Genomic DNA, 17,518 nt, shown 5'->3' on the forward strand with positions numbered 1-17,518 from the left:
ATTCCTGACAAGTCGCACTTTGCTTTCCGCAGCCTGAGGAAGGAAAAGAATCAGGAGGCTCTCCTAGCAGGAAGGTCTGCATCCAAGCCCATTCATTCCCAGCTTGATTTGGGTTGCTTCAGGGAGTCAACCAGTTAGCCTCTGTCATTTCACCTTTTCCTGCCAACATGAGTTAATAGTCTTCTTAAGCAGAAATGTTAATTTGACAAGCTGGCCTTCATGCTCCTCTTTGGTCTAGCCCAAACTCTTTTGCATAATATTGGGGATGGCCATTGCTAGCAGAGTAAAATGTAAACTCTAGGTGTCTCCTAAGACCCTTCATAATCCATCCTAGTTTGCCTCTTTAGCCTCACCCCTCATCAATTTCAGCCTTTCTGAACTCGCAAGACCCTTCCATAGAAGTCAAATTTTACACCTTTCTGTGATTCTACCCATGTTGGGATCTTTAGAAGATCACTTTGCCTATCTCAAGAGTAAAATGAGAATACTTTGTCTGGAACCATTTTTCTTAGGGTGTGTTATATGGGACTCAATATCCCACTAAGATCTCCTACTCCTCTGGATTCTTGTCCTCTACTGGGAAATACTAGGTTTCCCTAGCACTGGCTTGTCATGTACTAAAAAAACAAAACAAAATCAATAATCCCAAAATCACCTTTATTGGGATTATTACTCACATAGCTGAAAAGTCACCCTTTTAGAGTGACTGTAATTCAGTGGCCTTTCTATCCAAATTGTTGTACAACTATCACCACTAACTCCAGAACATTTTCATCACCCCAAAAAGATGTGACCCATTAGCAGTCACTCTCCACAGCACCCACTCACTAATCTATGTTGTGTCTGTGGATTTGCCTATTCTGAACATTTCATATAGATTCATACAAAGTGTGGCCTACTGTGTCGGGCTTTGCCATGTACTCTTAATGAATCCTCAAGTCAATCGTGAGGTAGAAATTTCCCCACTAACTCGCGTCCCTGGCTTCAGTTGTCCTTTATCTAGCAGCATCTATTGACTCAAGGAAATTGACAATCTCCAAAGCTCTTAAGGGACCTACCCTCACCATGTTGGCCCCTGCACAACAGGAATAAAAAGCGTGGAGGTGGGTGAGCTAGCATGCACACGGCACATTCTCTGGCATGACCACCCTGGCTTAGTGTATCAACAACAAAACCAATGTTCCGCAAACATTACTTAAAAGTATTTTTTTAAAATTTTATTTAACTTTAATTTCTGAGGTAAAATACTTTTTTTTCTTTCAACTTCCATAACAAAATACAGAGCTATCAGATACCCCTGGAAAAAATATGTATATTATACATATATTTCTATAACATTACATCATATATATATAATATATATATGCAAAAATTTGAAGACTTTATAGAAAGCGGAACATCTAAAAGGCACTGCACAATGGAGTTAAGATTACTTACATTTTATGTACATATACACACTTTATTCTGCTTAAGCGGATAACTAGTGAAGTCATCTTTCACATGTGAATTCCCAAAAATCCCTGCATCACAATTTTATAACTCAAAGAATGCCTAAATATTTCAAAACAAATTAACTGGTAACTTTTTTTCCCCCAAGAAGAAACAAAAAAATGGAACAGTTCTTGAAAGATTGGATCAAAGTTCTTTTTCTTTTAAACAAAATTTAAAAGTATGTTCCATTACTGTCTACAAAACAAAAAACACAAACATAATTATGGAATAAATAAAAAACAAGGGACAAACAGCCAACTGACTCTACCTGCTTGGTGAGAAGTGGTATACTTCAACTATTTTTTTTTTTTTTTTTTTTAATGCTTCTGAAAGTTTCTTGGCCCATTGAGGACTAGGGTGCAGTAATTCCCTGTGTTAGTTAGCGAGCTGGGTTTAATGCAGTGCAGCTTGAAAACTGGGGGTTGAAGGGACTTAGTGAATTGTTTATATTTCACTCCTAGCCGTTCTTAAAAAAAAAAAGAAAAAAAGCTCAGCAAGGCTGGATGCCCTGAAGAGATGTCTGCTATTTTCTTCTCTAGAGTCAAAAAAGCAAACAGTTAGCATGAACAGGTTCTTAATACATGTTCAAGATCTGTATTTGCAAAATGTTAAAACATTTGGCACAGCAAAAGGTGGAAAAAATGGGGAGGCAGAATACGTCTGGTGTTGTCCCCCCCTTTCCACCTGCTGTTGGACAGTGATGAGATGCTCGCGGAAGAGAAAGGCCTGGCTTTGTGCCAGGCTGGTGACAGGTGCTGCCCAGAGTGGGCTCGGGGAAGAAAAACTATCTCCCACCCCTTTGCTCCAGGAAATATCAGTGACCTCCACATCCCCTGGTCCACTTCCCGGGCAAGCCCAAGTCTGGCTCTGTGTAGGACCCTCCCCCCAACCCCAGTGTGCAGTGCAAATCAACCAACAATTTACTGGTGGAATGGCAATCAAAGGAAACAGTTAAACACCAAACAATTTCTTAAAGCCAAAAACAGTTTTCATGGAGTTGAACATTTTTTGAGTGTGTTTTTTTCAAGTGTAAAAGCTGTGACTTTTTATTCAAACAGAAGCAGCATCTAGGAATTAATTCTGGCACTTGGGTTCTAGGGGGTTACAGGTATGCATCACGGATTTCTCTCCCTCTTATTTTAAAGGCCTCATGTTTCTATTCCTGAGTTCATGCTGACACCTGCCGGCCCTCCCCTCTAGTGGACAGAGACGGTGGGCAGCCAGCCTCCCTGGTTAGATTGGGCAATGCCAAGCAGAGATGCCTCTTCCACCTGCCTGGGCTTGCTTTCTGATTCGAGGTAAGTCGAGGTACAGAGAAAGAAACCGACAAAAACACAACCAACCAAAGGCAGCCTGACCAAAGCCTGAGTTGTGAGAGACCATTCTCCTAATCCTTTTCCCAGGAAAAGACAAGTCACTCACGGAATTTGAATCAAACAAGGGGGAGGACAATTGCCGAAAAACAGCATGATGGACTCAAGTCCTCTTAAGCCACCTAACAACTCACTCACCGGCTCCAACCTCTCCTGGGCCCCTCTCTCACGCACGCACTCCAGTTTAAAATAGACACCCCCCCCACCATGAAAAGACAACCCTCAAGTGCTTCTTAGTACACTGAGTTCACCTAGGCTGAGATGGAGCCAGGAATCTCTCCAATTTCTAGACAACATCCCTGTGCCCACTCCTTGCCCCTATCAGAGATGCAGTTATTTCTTCTTTCCGCTGCTCGTGGATCTGAGCCATGTTAGGTATTTCTGTATACTACTATGTACTTACATGTGCGCACACACACACACACACACACACACACACAGTTGGCTGTGGCTTCTTTCTCTCTGCCCCTAATCCAGGCTCCTTTTGCTTCATGTAAGATCAATACTTTCCCATTCCTTTGAAGTTGCTGGAAGGGAATTTCCCATGAAGAAACAATTCCTGGGGTCTCATGTAGGAGAGTCAATTGATCATGAGAATTAGTACAATCTAGGGGAATGGGTATGGCAAGAACGGCAACACCACAACAGGACAGACACCCACTGTTTCACTTATACCAGGCCTCTTGGCATCTGTCTGCCTTCTGTGTCTGTCTAACGCTTCTTTCAGCTTCCTAAACATCCACTTGTACCCCCAGCTACCTTCTGTGTTTCCAGGTATCATCTGCCCTTAACTCCCACAATCCTGCCTTTTTGCTACCTATCCCAATACATCAAGTGGGGATGATTAAATACCAGCTTAAAATTTAACCATCTTCCAACACTCCTGGATTATCTGAAAAGTTGTCTATGCCCTTTTACAGGTTTACGTTGACAGACCCGTATCATGTTGAAGTATGTTCATTGTTAAGGCTTTGACTTAAGAAAACGATAAGAGAACCAGACACCGCAGAAAGACATCTTCAACTCTGTCACGTCTCTCAGTCAACTCGCTCAGTCACACGTTGGTTTGGCTCCCCAAACCCACGATAGAAAAAAAAAAAAAAAGAGCATTTTTGTGTTTTTGTTTTTAAAGGCATTGGGTTACTTCCTCCTGCCCTCTTCTTTCTTCCCTGAACAAGAGTTTATAACTCCTCATGGCTTCTTAATAGGTGAAGTAGGTGAAATGTCCAAGAAATTCACAGCAGGGCTTCCTGTCTCAACAACGTAGCTGAAGGCTCAGCGCCTGTGCCTTGCCAGCCCCGCTCTAACTGGCAGTACATTTCATGTTTCCTGAAAACATTTTATAAAAAGGAAAAAAAAGAAGCCAAACAACAACAACAACAAAGGGAAAAAGAAAAAGAGCAACACCTGAACATCCTCCTGCCCCCGTAAGACTGAGATTATCTTATTCCTCCCCTGAAATAATTATAAAGAAACATTTCAGGCAAAATACTTAAGTATTAATGGTCTCTCACTGCTCAACCTCCCAACCACACCCCTTTCCCTTTTATGTGTATGTCTCAGAGCAAAATAAATTCATTAATGGCTTTCCATACATAAATACAATAGAAAAGAAACAAGTCTGGAACCCGAACTATCATGGGGCCAAATAGTATCTTGGCCCTCTGGGAGTTTGTCAGAAAGCGTAAGCCTCAACAGGAAACAGAGGCTCTTTCTTCTTTCAGTTCAATACCCTTCCCATGTCCTACTCACCAGGAAAAAAAGTGTGTTCACATCCCATCTAATTTACAACAGAAGATACCCCATCCTATCCCCCAAACATAAAAATACAAGTCTATGCCCCTAGAAGGATCAAACCAGCCTAATTCCCTCCCCGCCCCCCACCCTGAAATCTTGCTACATAAATACATGTATGTGTTTGATTATAGTATAAACAGCTCCCAATCAACTTCCAGTTCTAAGCGTCAGCAGCAGCTGTTGCCAAGCCCCGGGGTCCTGACCCATTCCAGAGGAACTTGCCATTCTTACTCAGCTCCCGGGCTTCAGGGTCATCATTCCAGCGCCGCTTCAACCGAAGCTTGGGGGGCATCAGGGCATCTTCTTTCTTCTCAGGTGCACTGGGCTCTTTGCCAGGCCTGTCCTCACCGTCTTCAGTCACCTCTAGGGGTTCTTCACTTGGGGTGCTAATGGGTACAGAGGGCCAGACAGGCGGTGCAGCCGGGCGGGCAAAGATGGTGCCTTTTTCCTCTTCTGTGGTCCTGCTTGGCACACTGCCCTCTTCTTGAGAGCGCTCCTCCTTTTCTCGTGCCGACTGCCTGAGACTCTCAGGATCCTTCTCAGAGGCTGGTTCCACCTTAATTCTCGGGGGAACAGGAGCCAGCGTGGGAACAGTGACAGGCGCTGCCTCCTCGCTGCTCTCCACCCTCTCCCGGTTCTTCCGCCCGACAGGTGGGGGCTGCAGCTTGATGGAAAACTGGGTTGACTCCTCAGGATGCATCTGGCACTGCAGCGGTGGAACCATGAGCCCCGGGTAACGAGGAAATGTCCGCGGACTCAGATGGTAGTTGAACACAGAACAGGCTTGAGAATGAAGGTAGTGTTTCATTTCCTCAGGGTTGAAGGAGAAGCAACTGCTGCTGGTGAAGGGGCTCAGGCCTGGCGACGGGCTATAGGAGAAGATGGTGGGAGTCAGGGAGAGGGCTGGTGAAATGGGGACATTCAGGACGCCTCCACGGCCGGGGATGGGAGAGATGGCGAAGGGACTATGGGGGTCAGGGTACATCCCTGGCCTAGAGAACAGGGGAAGCATGATGTCAGGCTTGCGCTTCTGATGGCCAATCCCTCCGCCGACAGCATTCCGGGAGGACATGAGATCCACACCCCGGCGCCAGTCAGCGGCTGAGCCATCCTCCAGCTCCGAAAGCTCCACCTTTCTATCAGTGCCAGTGCTTGACTCCTGGCCAGAAGCAGTTAGGGAGCTAGCAGAGAACCGCCCTGGCTGCACATCGCTAGTTGGAGAATGGGTGTCCAGAGGTGGGAAGTGGAAGCGGGAAGAGGCTGCTGGCACTGGTGGCGCACTCTGGGGAACCACACCTGCGAGGGAGGAAAAGACAAAAGGCCACTTTGGAGTTCTGGTCATTCATTATCAGCAATTTTACTTATGCTAAACAAGTACAAGATGCTGAAGAGCAACAGAAAATAAACATTCCAGCTGGACTGAATCCCTCAGCTGCCTGTCTCCTCAGCTTCCTATACTCAATTTAGTTGCCACCTTTCTCTAGAGTCTTACTCACTGTCTTCACGGTACTCACTACTATCTGAAATATCATTTACTTGTTTATCTGTATTCTAAAACATAAATCCCATGAAGGCAGGGACTTCCTATCATTTGCAAGTAGATTTCCAGCAGTTCAGGGCTTAATAATTAGTAGGTGCTTAATAACTACCAGTTGAATGAATGAATGAATGGGTATTACAGCCTTCTCCTCTGCAACTCTAAATACTGTATATATATCACCTGCTTTAACTCTCAGCTTTGCAAATCATCTTTTCATAATTTTGGCCATATCTATAAAGTAAGCAAACAAACCAAAACCAATGAACAAAACTGGGAACGATATGTATGTAAACAATGCATTAAAAGCCTGAAGACCCTGCACCTCACATATATGAACACGAACAAGACCACATTTTAAGAACAAAAACAGATCACAAAAAGAGGCTATGTTTGTTAAGGTAGGTTCTCATGGTGTACCTTTTATCATTTCTGATATACAATCACTACTTTGTAGAGATTCAAAAAATTTTAAATCTCTCCAATCTATTTTCTATTATACATAATCTGTATAATGATCTCCACTCCCATCCTGCTTTCAAGCACTGAGGACGCTGGGAGAAAGCTGAGTACCTACCACTTCTCCCAAATTCACAGACTAAAAAGTGAAGCTCTAGGCAGAAACCAACACTGTGCTACACATGTCAACTTCAAAGCCTCACAAGTTCTCAACGCCCCCAAAAGGTCCTTCTGACAATCAGAGCATAAGAGAGGTATGAGGCCTCAGGGACCCTTTGGGCGCCTGGGAGGCATCAGTGGCTTCTATCACTGATGATGTCAGGAGGGCTATTTTTACTCTGAGGGAAGGATAAAGGAGAAGAAAAAATAAGAAAAACCCAAATAAGTGAAAGTGTGGTGATCCAGGAGAAGAAACAAAAAAGGTGCACGAGATACGATGTGGGTAGGAATTGCTTGCAGTCTTCTATTCTTGTTATAACTGAGTCATCCTCAGATAGGACTCTGGAGTCCGTAGGTATGTGCAAGACTGTAGCTTTCTTGGCACATGTGCCTGAGTAACACTGTGCCAGGGCAGCATTTCAAAATGATGTTCCACAGAAAACTGGTCTGCAGGTCTTTTTTCTGAAACCACTGATTTAATTGCACAATTCGGAAAAACAGATGGATGACCTTGAATATAATTTGAGTAGAGTCAAGAGGGTCTCCAAAGTATCACTTCTACTAGCTTATTACAATGGCTAAAATTCTATTTTTTTTTGATTCTCCTGGATCTTTATTTTGTATTAAGAGCACATCTATTCAAAAGCAAAAAAACACTTCTATGTGTTCTGAAGGACTGAATAAGTATAATGTGGGGGGGGGGGGAAGAGAGGTGGTAGAGAAGGTCTTGTCTCCTAAACAATTTAGTTATTCGCTTTGTTTTTTCTAAACTGGAGGATATCTCAGTCCCTACACAGGCTAAGGTACACTGTAAATCTGCAAAAAGGAGACAGAATACATAGCATTTTCCAAATGCATTTAGAGGGAGTGAAGGAAGGCAATTTGGAGGTGGCATTCTGGATCCCTCACCTCTGATTAACTGCAGCAGTCCTATTTTTATATGTTGTATCAGTATGTTGAGATAACAAATCTAAGATTTTGTCTGAAAACTAAGTTTGCTGCTTAAAGAAGTATGAAAACACTGCTTTGAAGAAGACAACCTTCGTGGAGCCACTATGAAATCGGAGTAGTAGGGCTGGAAAACGTGGGTTTGAATCTTAGCTCCAGCACCTTCTACCTTGTAGCCTGGTACAAGTAACCAACTGGTTTTTGAACCCCTTTAGCAAAATGGGAATAATAAGGCCCTTGTCTAAGTTCAAACCCCGGCCCTACCACTTAATAGCTGTGTTACTCTAGGTAACTTACTTACTTTTCCATGCCTCAGTTTCATTACCTGTAAAATGGATAATAACAGGACTAATCCTCATGCTATGAAAACTACAAGAGTTAATATTTGTAAAGTCCTTAAACTGGTACCAGCGCATAGCAAACTGCATGTGTTTGTTAAAATAAATAATTTTTTATTAGACAATAATCATGATTAAAAAAGCAAAACTTTAAAAGGCATATATCATTTAAATATGGACCATATATTAGATAATAGTATTAGAGCATGTTAAAACTTCCTGGGTATGGTAATGTTATTGTGAGCAGAAGGAGAATGTCCTTGTACTTGGGAGATACATACTGAAGTACACGGGGATGAAGTGTCACATCTGCAACTTAATCTCAGAAGATTTAAAAAGTCTATCGAAATATAAAGCAAATGTTTATCTATTGATTAGTGAATCTAGACAGAGGATATATGGGTGTTCGATGTTCAATTTTTTCCTCAATTTTTCTGTAGCTTTAAAGTTTTCTAAAATAAAGATAAAAAAACTGGGGTGGGGTGAAGTGAGGTCTCAAGTCCATCCTTGAACTGGTCTGCCCTCCCCCCACACTCTGACAGGTAGCATTTTTACTAGTATCTTCTGTATCTGTCCAAGGTTTCTTATGTACATTAAAAAAATACATTTTAATGTAAATATTAAAAATGCATTTAAACATTAAATATTAAAAAAAAATTAAAAATATTTAAATGTATTGCTTCTATTTTTAAAAACACACAGTTCAAAATAGCCCAACTGTACCAACCCACCATCTAGACAATATCTCTCTAGCCTCCAGGATCTAAATCCACATAGCTCTGCTTCTTAGAGCATTTGTCACACTCCACATAGTATTCCGAATTGTATTAAACCTCATGTATCTTATCTCTCCTGCTAAATTTTAAGTTCCTTGAGGGAAAGAACTCCCCCATAATCTTTTTCTTTGTCTTTAGGGCTTAACACATTATCTGTTGAACAAATGAATGAATCCCAATCCAGAGAAGGAATGTATGATCTATTTCAATAGCTCAATCTCTCAAGAATTGTTTCCTGAGAAAGTGTCCAACAGATAACTGTATTCAAGCCACTCTGATCAATCTTTGACTTTGCTGTCATCCTTAATTTTATCATTTGTAAAATGAGGGTACTGAGACGTATACTTTATTTGGCTAGGAGAGTTGCATGAGTCAATTCACAAAACACTAGGCAAAAGTACCTCCATTAAGTAGATGTTCAATAAATGTTACATTCCTTTGTCATCATAAAAGTTAACCTGAAACATCTGGTCTATCTGGGTAAAAGTTCTCTATGAACTAATGACTCTAGTTCTTTGGGGTTATCTGCAACCAGGATGTAAAAACCAAGCAGTATCCCTAAAAGTTTTGCTTTCCCCATGACTTTTTGATTAGGATCTTGAGCTTAGTTAAGGATCAATGTTGGTTCAACCACCTTCAGGCACAATAGGTGGTGCTAGGCCACTACTGTTAGGTTTCTAGACCAGAGTCTTCATATAGTGAGGGTCCAGATTTCCTTTCCATGGAAAAGAATATTACTCCCAAGGGCTGATGAATGCCCCATTCCAGGTTGTCCAAGTGGCTGGACTTGTGGGTTTTCAATAAAAAAAAAAATGGGTCAAAGACAGAAGAACCAGACTCACACACTCTAGTATACCCAGCTAGAGTCAAAATTCCTCTAGGTACAGAGGAGGGGGGTAAGGGTGAAAAATAGAGGAAACAAGATTCCAGTGGTTAGAACAGGTTTGATTTCCTAACGCCTCTCCCTCAGGCACAAGGAAAGAAAACAGGTTGTAATTAGAGAGATGCATTCCAATACCACTTTTTTTTAAAAATGCATGCCCCAGGGACAGAAGGGAGTGGTTACAGGAGAGATGGAACTGTAATGATAGCAGCATAAGCTAAAACTGCCCTAACTTGTTGTGTGTAGTAATTACATATCTGCCATGGATCTCAGCATTATATTCTCTCAGCCACACCCCTGCTCTAATTTTTCAGGTTTCTTCCAACGTTTCTCTGAGAAGTTGTAATACTACAGAATCACAATCAGATTTCTTTGCCTTGTACAATGCCACAAAGACAGAGCATTAATGGACTGCTCAGAAACTAGTTAAATACAATCTGTTGTCTTAGGCAGGGGTCTGATTTGCATCTTAAAACAAACAAACAAACATCCTTATCAGAGACTGCCTTCTGCATCCCTGAGAGGCAGACCCAAAACCTCTGTGAGAAGCTGTCACGGAAACCTGTCCCGTGGAGAGCCTAGAGGGGAAGCCTTGCAGCACTTCAGAGGAGAGAAGGTCAAGTAACCCCAGAGTCCTGTTCTCTGAGGCGCTGTTGGTGCAGATCAAAGACACTGCTTTTCACTGCAAACATATGAACCTCCTTTCTGTGATCAAGGATGCTGTGGTTTTGATGATATTCACTTGATAAGGGTGAGCTTGGTTGTTTCATAGAAAATCGGAAGTGTTTGTAGAAACTAGTTCTTGTCTATGAAAGAGTCACTGGGCAGGGTGTTAAAACTCTGAGTCCTGAACTTAAAGATCAACACAAACCTATGGAACACCATTCCTAAAGAAGACAATGCAATAATATCTAGGAGATGACAAATAATATGCAGAAAAAGGAACCAAATAAACCAAATCTATCTTGATGCTGCAGAGTCTATCACTTCCTGTGAGATGAATGAGAAAACCTGAGCAAGAACGCAGAGGAAATCCAGGGGATCATATTACTTTGGTGTTTCTAAATACCCCTTAAACATGACAAATCCTAGACCTGGGTTTTTTTTTTTTTTACACTGAAGGTCTCTCTATTTCTGATCATTTCTACAACTGTCCATTCAACGATAACTCAAACATGTGTGTCTCAAACTGAATCCTCCTCCAGAAATTTAGGTTCATATTTGACTCTATAAACACATGTCTCTAAAAGTCCCATCAACTTCCTAAATCAACATATCCTTCTGGAATCCTGCACCCCTGCTGGGATCACCTTTCCTTTTCCCAGTCACACTGAGCAGATAACAGAAACCACGGGTGTGTTTTCCCTTCATGATGTATCTATGTCCTAGATTTCGGTTTCCGAGGGTCCAGAAGAAAGCTTTTGAGAGAAGCAACCAACTAGGCAGGGTACTGCAGCATTGTATACTGGGACTTATATGGTCACATATTAGACTTGGGTTTTTAGAATTCTTTTTCAACTCAAAATTTATTCCCCACCAAGAGAGTTTGCATCTTACCACTTGACCGTATGTTGATGAATGGGTAGTTGGGCATCACCAGCTTGTTGAAGTTAAATTTATAAGTAAACCTTTTCCCTTTTGTTTTATGAAGGATCCTCTTGTTGTAATAGTATCTGTAAAAACAGGAATGCACGTCAATTTATCTTCTAGCTACTGACAGTTTTTGATATACTTAGGTAACCACTAAGATCAACAATTCTTGCTGAGTATTACTTGCAAACATCACTATCATTCTTTTGCAGCCTTGCTCTTAGGTTAGAGCTGGGAGACCTAAGAGCGTACTTTTCCCATTCAATTTTCAACTAAATTCTAGTCCTTTACAAAGACAATCTCACTTTGAGATCCTGAACACCTATCCTAGCCCCAACCACCTTTCTTCTCTCTCTCTCTATGGTTTCAATTCTTTAGTCCATTTCCTTCCTGTTCCACTGTATGTCACTGCCTTGTTTCTCCTTTCTGCCTTGCCCAGGTGGGGGCAGACAAATCTCTTGGGAGACCTGATGTGGTTAGTCTGGAGGCCTAAGCTCAAGGCATAGACAAAGGAATGTAGAACTGTTTTATGGTGGCAGGTCAAACAATGGTACACCCTGATCTGGAAAACAGCCGTCAGCTTGGCCTACTTCACTTTCAAAAGGAAGTGAGAGGCTCCAGCGACGCTGCTGCCCAGATTTTACATTCAGGGTCACTAACAGTGAAGGAAGGCAAGGGGATTTCAATGTACCTAGAACCTTGAGGCTTGAATCTATTCAGTGGCACAGGTTATAAACTGGCCCCTGGAGGGCTAAAGGGTTATGAAATGTAAAGACTGACAAGGTGAAAAGAAAACCTGCGAAAACTTATAGTGACCAATCTTTAGACATGCCGGAGCAACCTATGAACTGACAACTCACTGAGCTCACTGATTGGTTCCTGAATAGCTAGGGCACTACCATGCAGTGAGTGCTCTCTTGTGTGCTTGCTTCACTCTTTTTCTAGTTTCTTCCAGGAGAGCCTAAAAAAGAGAACTTGTAAGAGAATTCTAACAGGGAAGTGTAAACTAATCTTTTGGATTATAAATGAGCTCCAATCCAGGTTTCACCACACATTCTCGCCCACTACAGAGCAGAACTGTAGTTCTGCCAGCCACGTTGGAATTCCCTCCTACATATAACCAAAGATATGCCTTTTCTCCTCCTGTGCCTGTGCTACACAGATTCAACAGCTCCCACTCTCACTTTAAAGCTACACCTTATTCACTAGTGTAGTCTCTTATCACCTGATACCTTTTTTATCTAACATTCACCAAAGTACTTAAGTCTCCTTCCAATCTGTTAACACAATGGATCTGGGAATCCTTTCCTTTACCTGAGGGCCCGGCTCAGCTTGTCATAATTCATCTGTGGTTTGCACTTCCTGCGGCCCCAGAGGCGGGCCACCTCGTCTGGATCCTTGATGACAAACTCCCCGTACTCTCCCTGCTGCCAGGCGATGACATGGCGGAACTCCTCCTTCTGCAGCAGCTCCAGGATGAAGTGCCACAGCTGGATCTGCCGGGAACCCGGGGACGACTCTGTTTTATAGGCCCAATCAGGAAACTGATACCCTTTAATATGAAAAGGGCAAGATCAAGGTAGTCAGGAGCTAGGAACATACATACCTGTTTCCCCAACCTCACATTCCAATGCTCAGAATCTCTAGAGTGCTGTGCAAACATGCCACAAACACCCTTTCGGTCAGCTGGGGCTAACCACAACAGCCGAGAGGAAAGCAGAGAGAAGTTACCTTTCCTTGTGGCAATCATTAAATCTGGTAAGAGTTGGGCAGCAGCACCCAGGTGTCTAATCTCTTACCCTTTCAGATCTTACTAAATCTCATGCCTACTTTCTGTGAGGACATGAAAGTTCCAAAGGGAACGAACAGGAAAGATAATGTTTTAGGAAAATACAACCTTACTCTCAAGGTTGGAAATGTGTCTCTAACAGGAAAGAGACTCTAAAGCTTGGGATAAAGGTGTGGTGACCAGACATGTTAACATTCATCCATAGGAAACAAGCCTACAACTGTCCTAGCAGTATCTATCCTGTCAAGAGGCTGTCAGCCATGGTCTGGCATTTGTGAACCAAGCCCAAGTGGAGAGAAAAGGAACCACTGAGGGACATTCCAGGTATGTCAGAAGATGATTAACTTCTGCTCACCTCCACCTCCTTCTGGCTTTTCCACGATGCTACAGCCTGCTTTCATTTTCACCCTCCTGCTGAGAGACACAAGCCACATCAATTACTTTAAGGTGCTATTTATTTATTATCCTCCCAATGTTTTCTGGCACAGCCTTTACCCAAACTTCTTTTTCCCTGTCTTTCCCTCCTTATGTAACCCTCTTTCTTCCAAACATGTCACCTCCAAACTGCTAATCCCCAAGTCATCAAATGATGGTCCTCAAGTCATCAGCTTCAAAGGCCATAATTCTCTCTCACCTGACTTTAAGCCACAAATTGTAAACACTGTTTTTAATATTTGCTTTCTTCCTCCTGACCAGTCCTTCAAATGTAAAAAAGAAAGGGTATGGTGAAATGAGTCCAAAAAAGCAGCCAAAACAAGTCAAACAGTTTGTCTTCTATTACTAGACAGGCCCAGATGCCAAGATACACAAGCCTGAGTTCACCCAGATGTACCAGTTTAAAGAAGAGTTAAAAAAAAAAAAAAATCCAAAGCCATCTGATTGCCACTCAAGAATGAACATCTGATTTTGATTTACTTTCCTGAATTATGTGAGATGGGAGAAGGAAAACTTCTCCCAGTCAGAAACTGCCCCTTCCTCCTTGAAACAGCACCCTGGGATACATTAAGTAAACACACCATATGTACACTTACTCTATACAAACACACACACACACTCCCCCAATTTTTCTTTGAGAAAAAATTTTACATTTTCTTCCTTTAACAGGAAGGAAAAAAAAGCAAGCATTTCTGAGAAGCTTCTGCTCAACAAGTGGAGGGAGTCTGGCTGTAATTTGAATTCATTCCACCCAGATTTACAGTTCCTTAATAAATTTCCTGTTCCTAGCAGCAAGCAGCCTGTATCAGTCAATCCTTTAACAAAAAGGAGGGAAGGGTAAAACTGCCAGAGGGATATGCGGGCAGAAGGCAGATCTACCCTCACCCAGGCAGTTCCCCAGGGTGAATGACAGGCCCTCAGTACCAACATTAGCAGGAGTCTGGAGGGAATGTAGGTGCCTTAGTGACCCTAGGGTGGGGTGGGTACAAATTCCTAATCTTGAAATTTCATCTAGCCTAGGATTCCTCTAGATCCTTTGAATTTTTTTCCTCACCATACACATTAAGAAGACCGGCAAGTTTCGGGCTATGAAAGTACCAGGGAATGAGGATGAGATACATACCCCAAAGGAAGGAAAAAACAAACATAAACACAGACACAGAGTTACACACACAAGATACACAATAACAAGGCCCCAGAGCTGAGGCAGGAGTTTCCTCTCCCGGCTGCTTCCATCTCCGTGACAATGAGAGAGGAAAAACACTAATTTCCCCACGGCTCCAGGAAGCTGCCCCGGACGCTAACAACTAGACCGCTCTGTCGGATCGCCGGGTCTTTATTCCGCCACCGGAATGCCTTCACCCACCACGACTCTGCGATCCAAACCCCGCTGCAACAATGACTTGCCCAGGAAGCTCTCTCCTGACATCCCAACTCCTCAATTTCACCCATAAAGGCCTCCCTCCCATGGGCCCGGAGGCGCCTCTCCATGCCTTAGGCAAATTCATTCCGAGGACACTCTGTCCAAGTAGGATCACTCATCTCAACTCTGCAAAGCCCGGCAGGGCCCTCGCCCTCCCTCGGACCGCGACCATTCCCCAAAGAGTGAGGCTTGCAGAGTCTGGTGCCGCGGACCCCCCGCTGCAGATCCCGGTCCCGGCTTCCACAGCCCCGGGAGCCTCCTTTCTACCTGCCTCCCGGCCGGGCCTCCCTCACCCCGTGGCCTCGAAGCTCCGCGGAGCCACTGCACGAACACTGCCTGGATCCCCGTCGCCCCTCAGCCGCGGGGCCCCCTCCCTCCCCCGCCCCCCGCACTGGGGGAGGCCCGGCTGGGTTGGTACGTGGCTCGCCGGCCGGCCCCGACCGCACGGACGCCGTCCACGCCGAAGCCGGGGGTTCTGCCCGGAGGAACCTGGCGGCGAGGCCGGGACTCACCTCTCCCCCGCACGGTCCGTCTTCGGTCCGGTCTCCTCCGCGGCGTCTCCGGCTCCTCCTCATCCACCCCAGCAGGAAGTGACCTCCTCGGCTGCTTTCGTCACTTCCATCCTCAGCGGAGAGGGCGGGGGAGGAGGCGGCGCCCTCCTGCCGGTCTCGCAGCCGCGCCGCGCCGCACCCAGCCGCGTCTCCCTTTCCTTTCTCCTTTCCGCAGACGCCGACTTCCGCCCGCACCCAGCCCTCAGCGCGCGCTCCTCCCGCCGCGCTGCCCGCGCAGCCACCCCGGCGCGGCGCGTGCGTCACGTTGCGGGGGCACGTTAGGTACGCTCGCAGCGGGCGGCAGGGCGGGATTCGGCGGGACTCGCAGGGGGAAGCGGCCCTAGAGGCCAGCGGAGCCGCCGGGGGCTTTCCCGCCGGGCTGGTGTGGGCCAGGCGCTGCCCCGGGGGTCACGCCTGTCGCGGGAGGGGACCTCGCAGACCCCATGGAAACGGGCCCGGCGCCGGCATAAAGCTTCCCCCAGACCGCTGAGAGGGGGTCCCCCGTTTCTCCTTAAAAGGGCCCTGCGACCTCCCAGAGAGGAGCGCCTTCACAATGGGAAGAGATTCCCGCAGACCTCAGAGGTCGTTCGCTGCCATCTAAGAAAAGAGTCTTTTCAGATACTTACAAAAGAATCCGCGAGACTTTCTGTGAAGCGCCTTGCTTAGGCATTACACCCTCCACCCCGCCCCGTTAGGGGAGTGTGACGTTTCCTCGCTGACCCCCAACCCCCTGCATTTAGTCTTCATTTGTCCACTTCTAAGCAGCTTGCAAGTTTTCTCCCTAAGTCATTCAACTACATCTCTCCTCTCTTTGTCTTCTGTCTTTTGTTTCTGCTCAAGCAGTTACAAGCATCTTATCCAAAGCATTTTTTGTTCTTCCTTTAAGGCTCACTAATGGTAAAGGATCTCAAACATCTACTTTATCTCCATCCCCAGCCCCATATGTCTGAGTGATGTCCAGGCCTGGTTTCACTCCAAAAGGAGAAAAAAGGGAGGAGTGGGGATCCGTAAAGGTGAAGTAAATTTAAATGAACAATAAGAGTGTGCCAGAAGTGAAATGGAGTTAAAGGGCAATTTGGGATAAAGGAGTAAACTTCTTTTTGTACCGCTGTTGTAACAATACCTTTATATCCTGAATGCCAGGAAGAACATAAAACATCACCATTAGTTGTTAGAAAAGTTGGCTTCCAATTTTGGGTTTGCTACTAGCCATTCTCCAGTTACTGTAAATTAACTAGTAAGTTGGTCCCCCTCTGGGCCTAAAGTTGCCTTTCCTGTTTAAAAAGAAAGGATAATAGCATTGGTGATACAAGGTCTTTTCTAGTGAGAAAATCCTATGTAGCTGAATAAAATGAGCAAAATTTAAGCGCTCTCATAGGACCACTGTAATAGGGAAGAATAAATTACTTTAACCTTTGTATTCTATTGCGTTTGCTACAAGTTAATCACTAAAGGGATGTTGCCTATAACCTTAAATTATACATAATTGACCATCTCTGGGAACTCTGCCTCCCATGTAATGAGCGTTAAGCTAAAATACCTTTCTTTAGCTCACAGGAAACCTCCCGAACAGGCCCACCTGGAAACGGCTGCAGGAAGGAAGAAATTAATACATCCTGGAGCCAGGACTTTACCCCCTCCCCTTTTAGTGTAAAAGAAGCATGAATTCTAACTCAGGGAAGATGGTTCTTTGGGACACTAGTCCACCATCTTCTCCATCTGCTGCTTTTCCAAATAAAGTTGTTCTTCCTTGCCCCAACACCTCATCTCTCGATTTATTGCCCTGTTGTGCTGAGAGCAGTACGAACTTGGACTTGGTAACACTACCAATATTTTTAACTATACCATGAGCTCTTTGAGTGCAGGAACTTTGCACTTCTGCAAAGTTCTCCTTCACCATGGCACTGCTGCCTTCTTCATCCACTGCAGACAGGCCTCACAACTTGGAAATTCTTGTTCCTGAAATGTG

The 17,518-nt window shown here is 44.4% G+C and overlaps 1 protein-coding gene and 1 long non-coding RNA gene across 3 annotated transcripts; one reads left to right on the forward strand and one right to left on the reverse strand.

Moving 5' to 3' along the window:
• Nucleotides 1–1,204: 1,204 nt before the first annotated feature.
• On the reverse strand, nucleotides 1,205–15,647 carry LOC103018726 (ETS variant transcription factor 3). 2 transcript variants are annotated; one of them, XM_007171828.3, is made up of 5 exons: nucleotides 15,511–15,647; nucleotides 13,496–13,551; nucleotides 12,666–12,903; nucleotides 11,319–11,434; nucleotides 1,205–5,957 (listed from the first exon to the last, which is right to left on the reverse strand). In XM_007171828.3, the coding sequence occupies exons 2-5, from the start codon at nucleotides 13,539–13,541 to the stop codon at nucleotides 4,822–4,824; spliced, it is 1,536 nt and encodes a 511-aa protein (XP_007171890.1). In that variant the 5' UTR covers nucleotides 13,542–13,551; nucleotides 15,511–15,647; the 3' UTR covers nucleotides 1,205–4,821. The 2 variants fall into 2 exon arrangements, with proteins under 2 accessions (XP_007171890.1, XP_007171889.1); XM_007171827.3 differs by having other exon boundaries at nucleotides 13,496–13,554.
• Nucleotides 15,648–15,703: 56 nt separating this feature from the next.
• LOC114236424 (uncharacterized) lies at nucleotides 15,704–17,300 on the forward strand. The gene is made up of 3 exons (XR_003622397.2): nucleotides 15,704–15,831; nucleotides 16,436–16,562; nucleotides 17,100–17,300. It is a non-coding gene; the product is annotated as an uncharacterized LOC114236424 (long non-coding RNA).
• The last annotated feature ends 218 nt before the right edge of the window (nucleotides 17,301–17,518 follow it).

The sequence above is a fragment of the Balaenoptera acutorostrata genome, chromosome 1, assembly GCF_949987535.1.
Source record: "Balaenoptera acutorostrata chromosome 1, mBalAcu1.1, whole genome shotgun sequence".
NCBI classification, from domain to species: domain Eukaryota; kingdom Metazoa; phylum Chordata; class Mammalia; order Artiodactyla; family Balaenopteridae; genus Balaenoptera; species Balaenoptera acutorostrata.

What these genes read in the sequence shown, in the direction of transcription:
- LOC103018726 (XM_007171828.3), bottom strand. Translation starts at nt 13,541, where the DNA reads ATGAAAGCAGGCTGTAGCATCGTGGAAAAGCCAGAAGGAGGTGGAG. An exon ending in AAAGCCAGAAGGAGGTGGAG is followed by an intron (nt 12,904 to 13,495) that starts GTGAGCAGAAGT and finishes TTCATATTAAAG; the next exon opens with GGTATCAGTTTCCTGATTGG. An exon ending in CATCAACATACGGTCAAGTG is followed by an intron (nt 5,958 to 11,318) that starts GTAAGATGCAAA and finishes CCTCCCTCGCAG; the next exon opens with GTGTGGTTCCCCAGAGTGCG.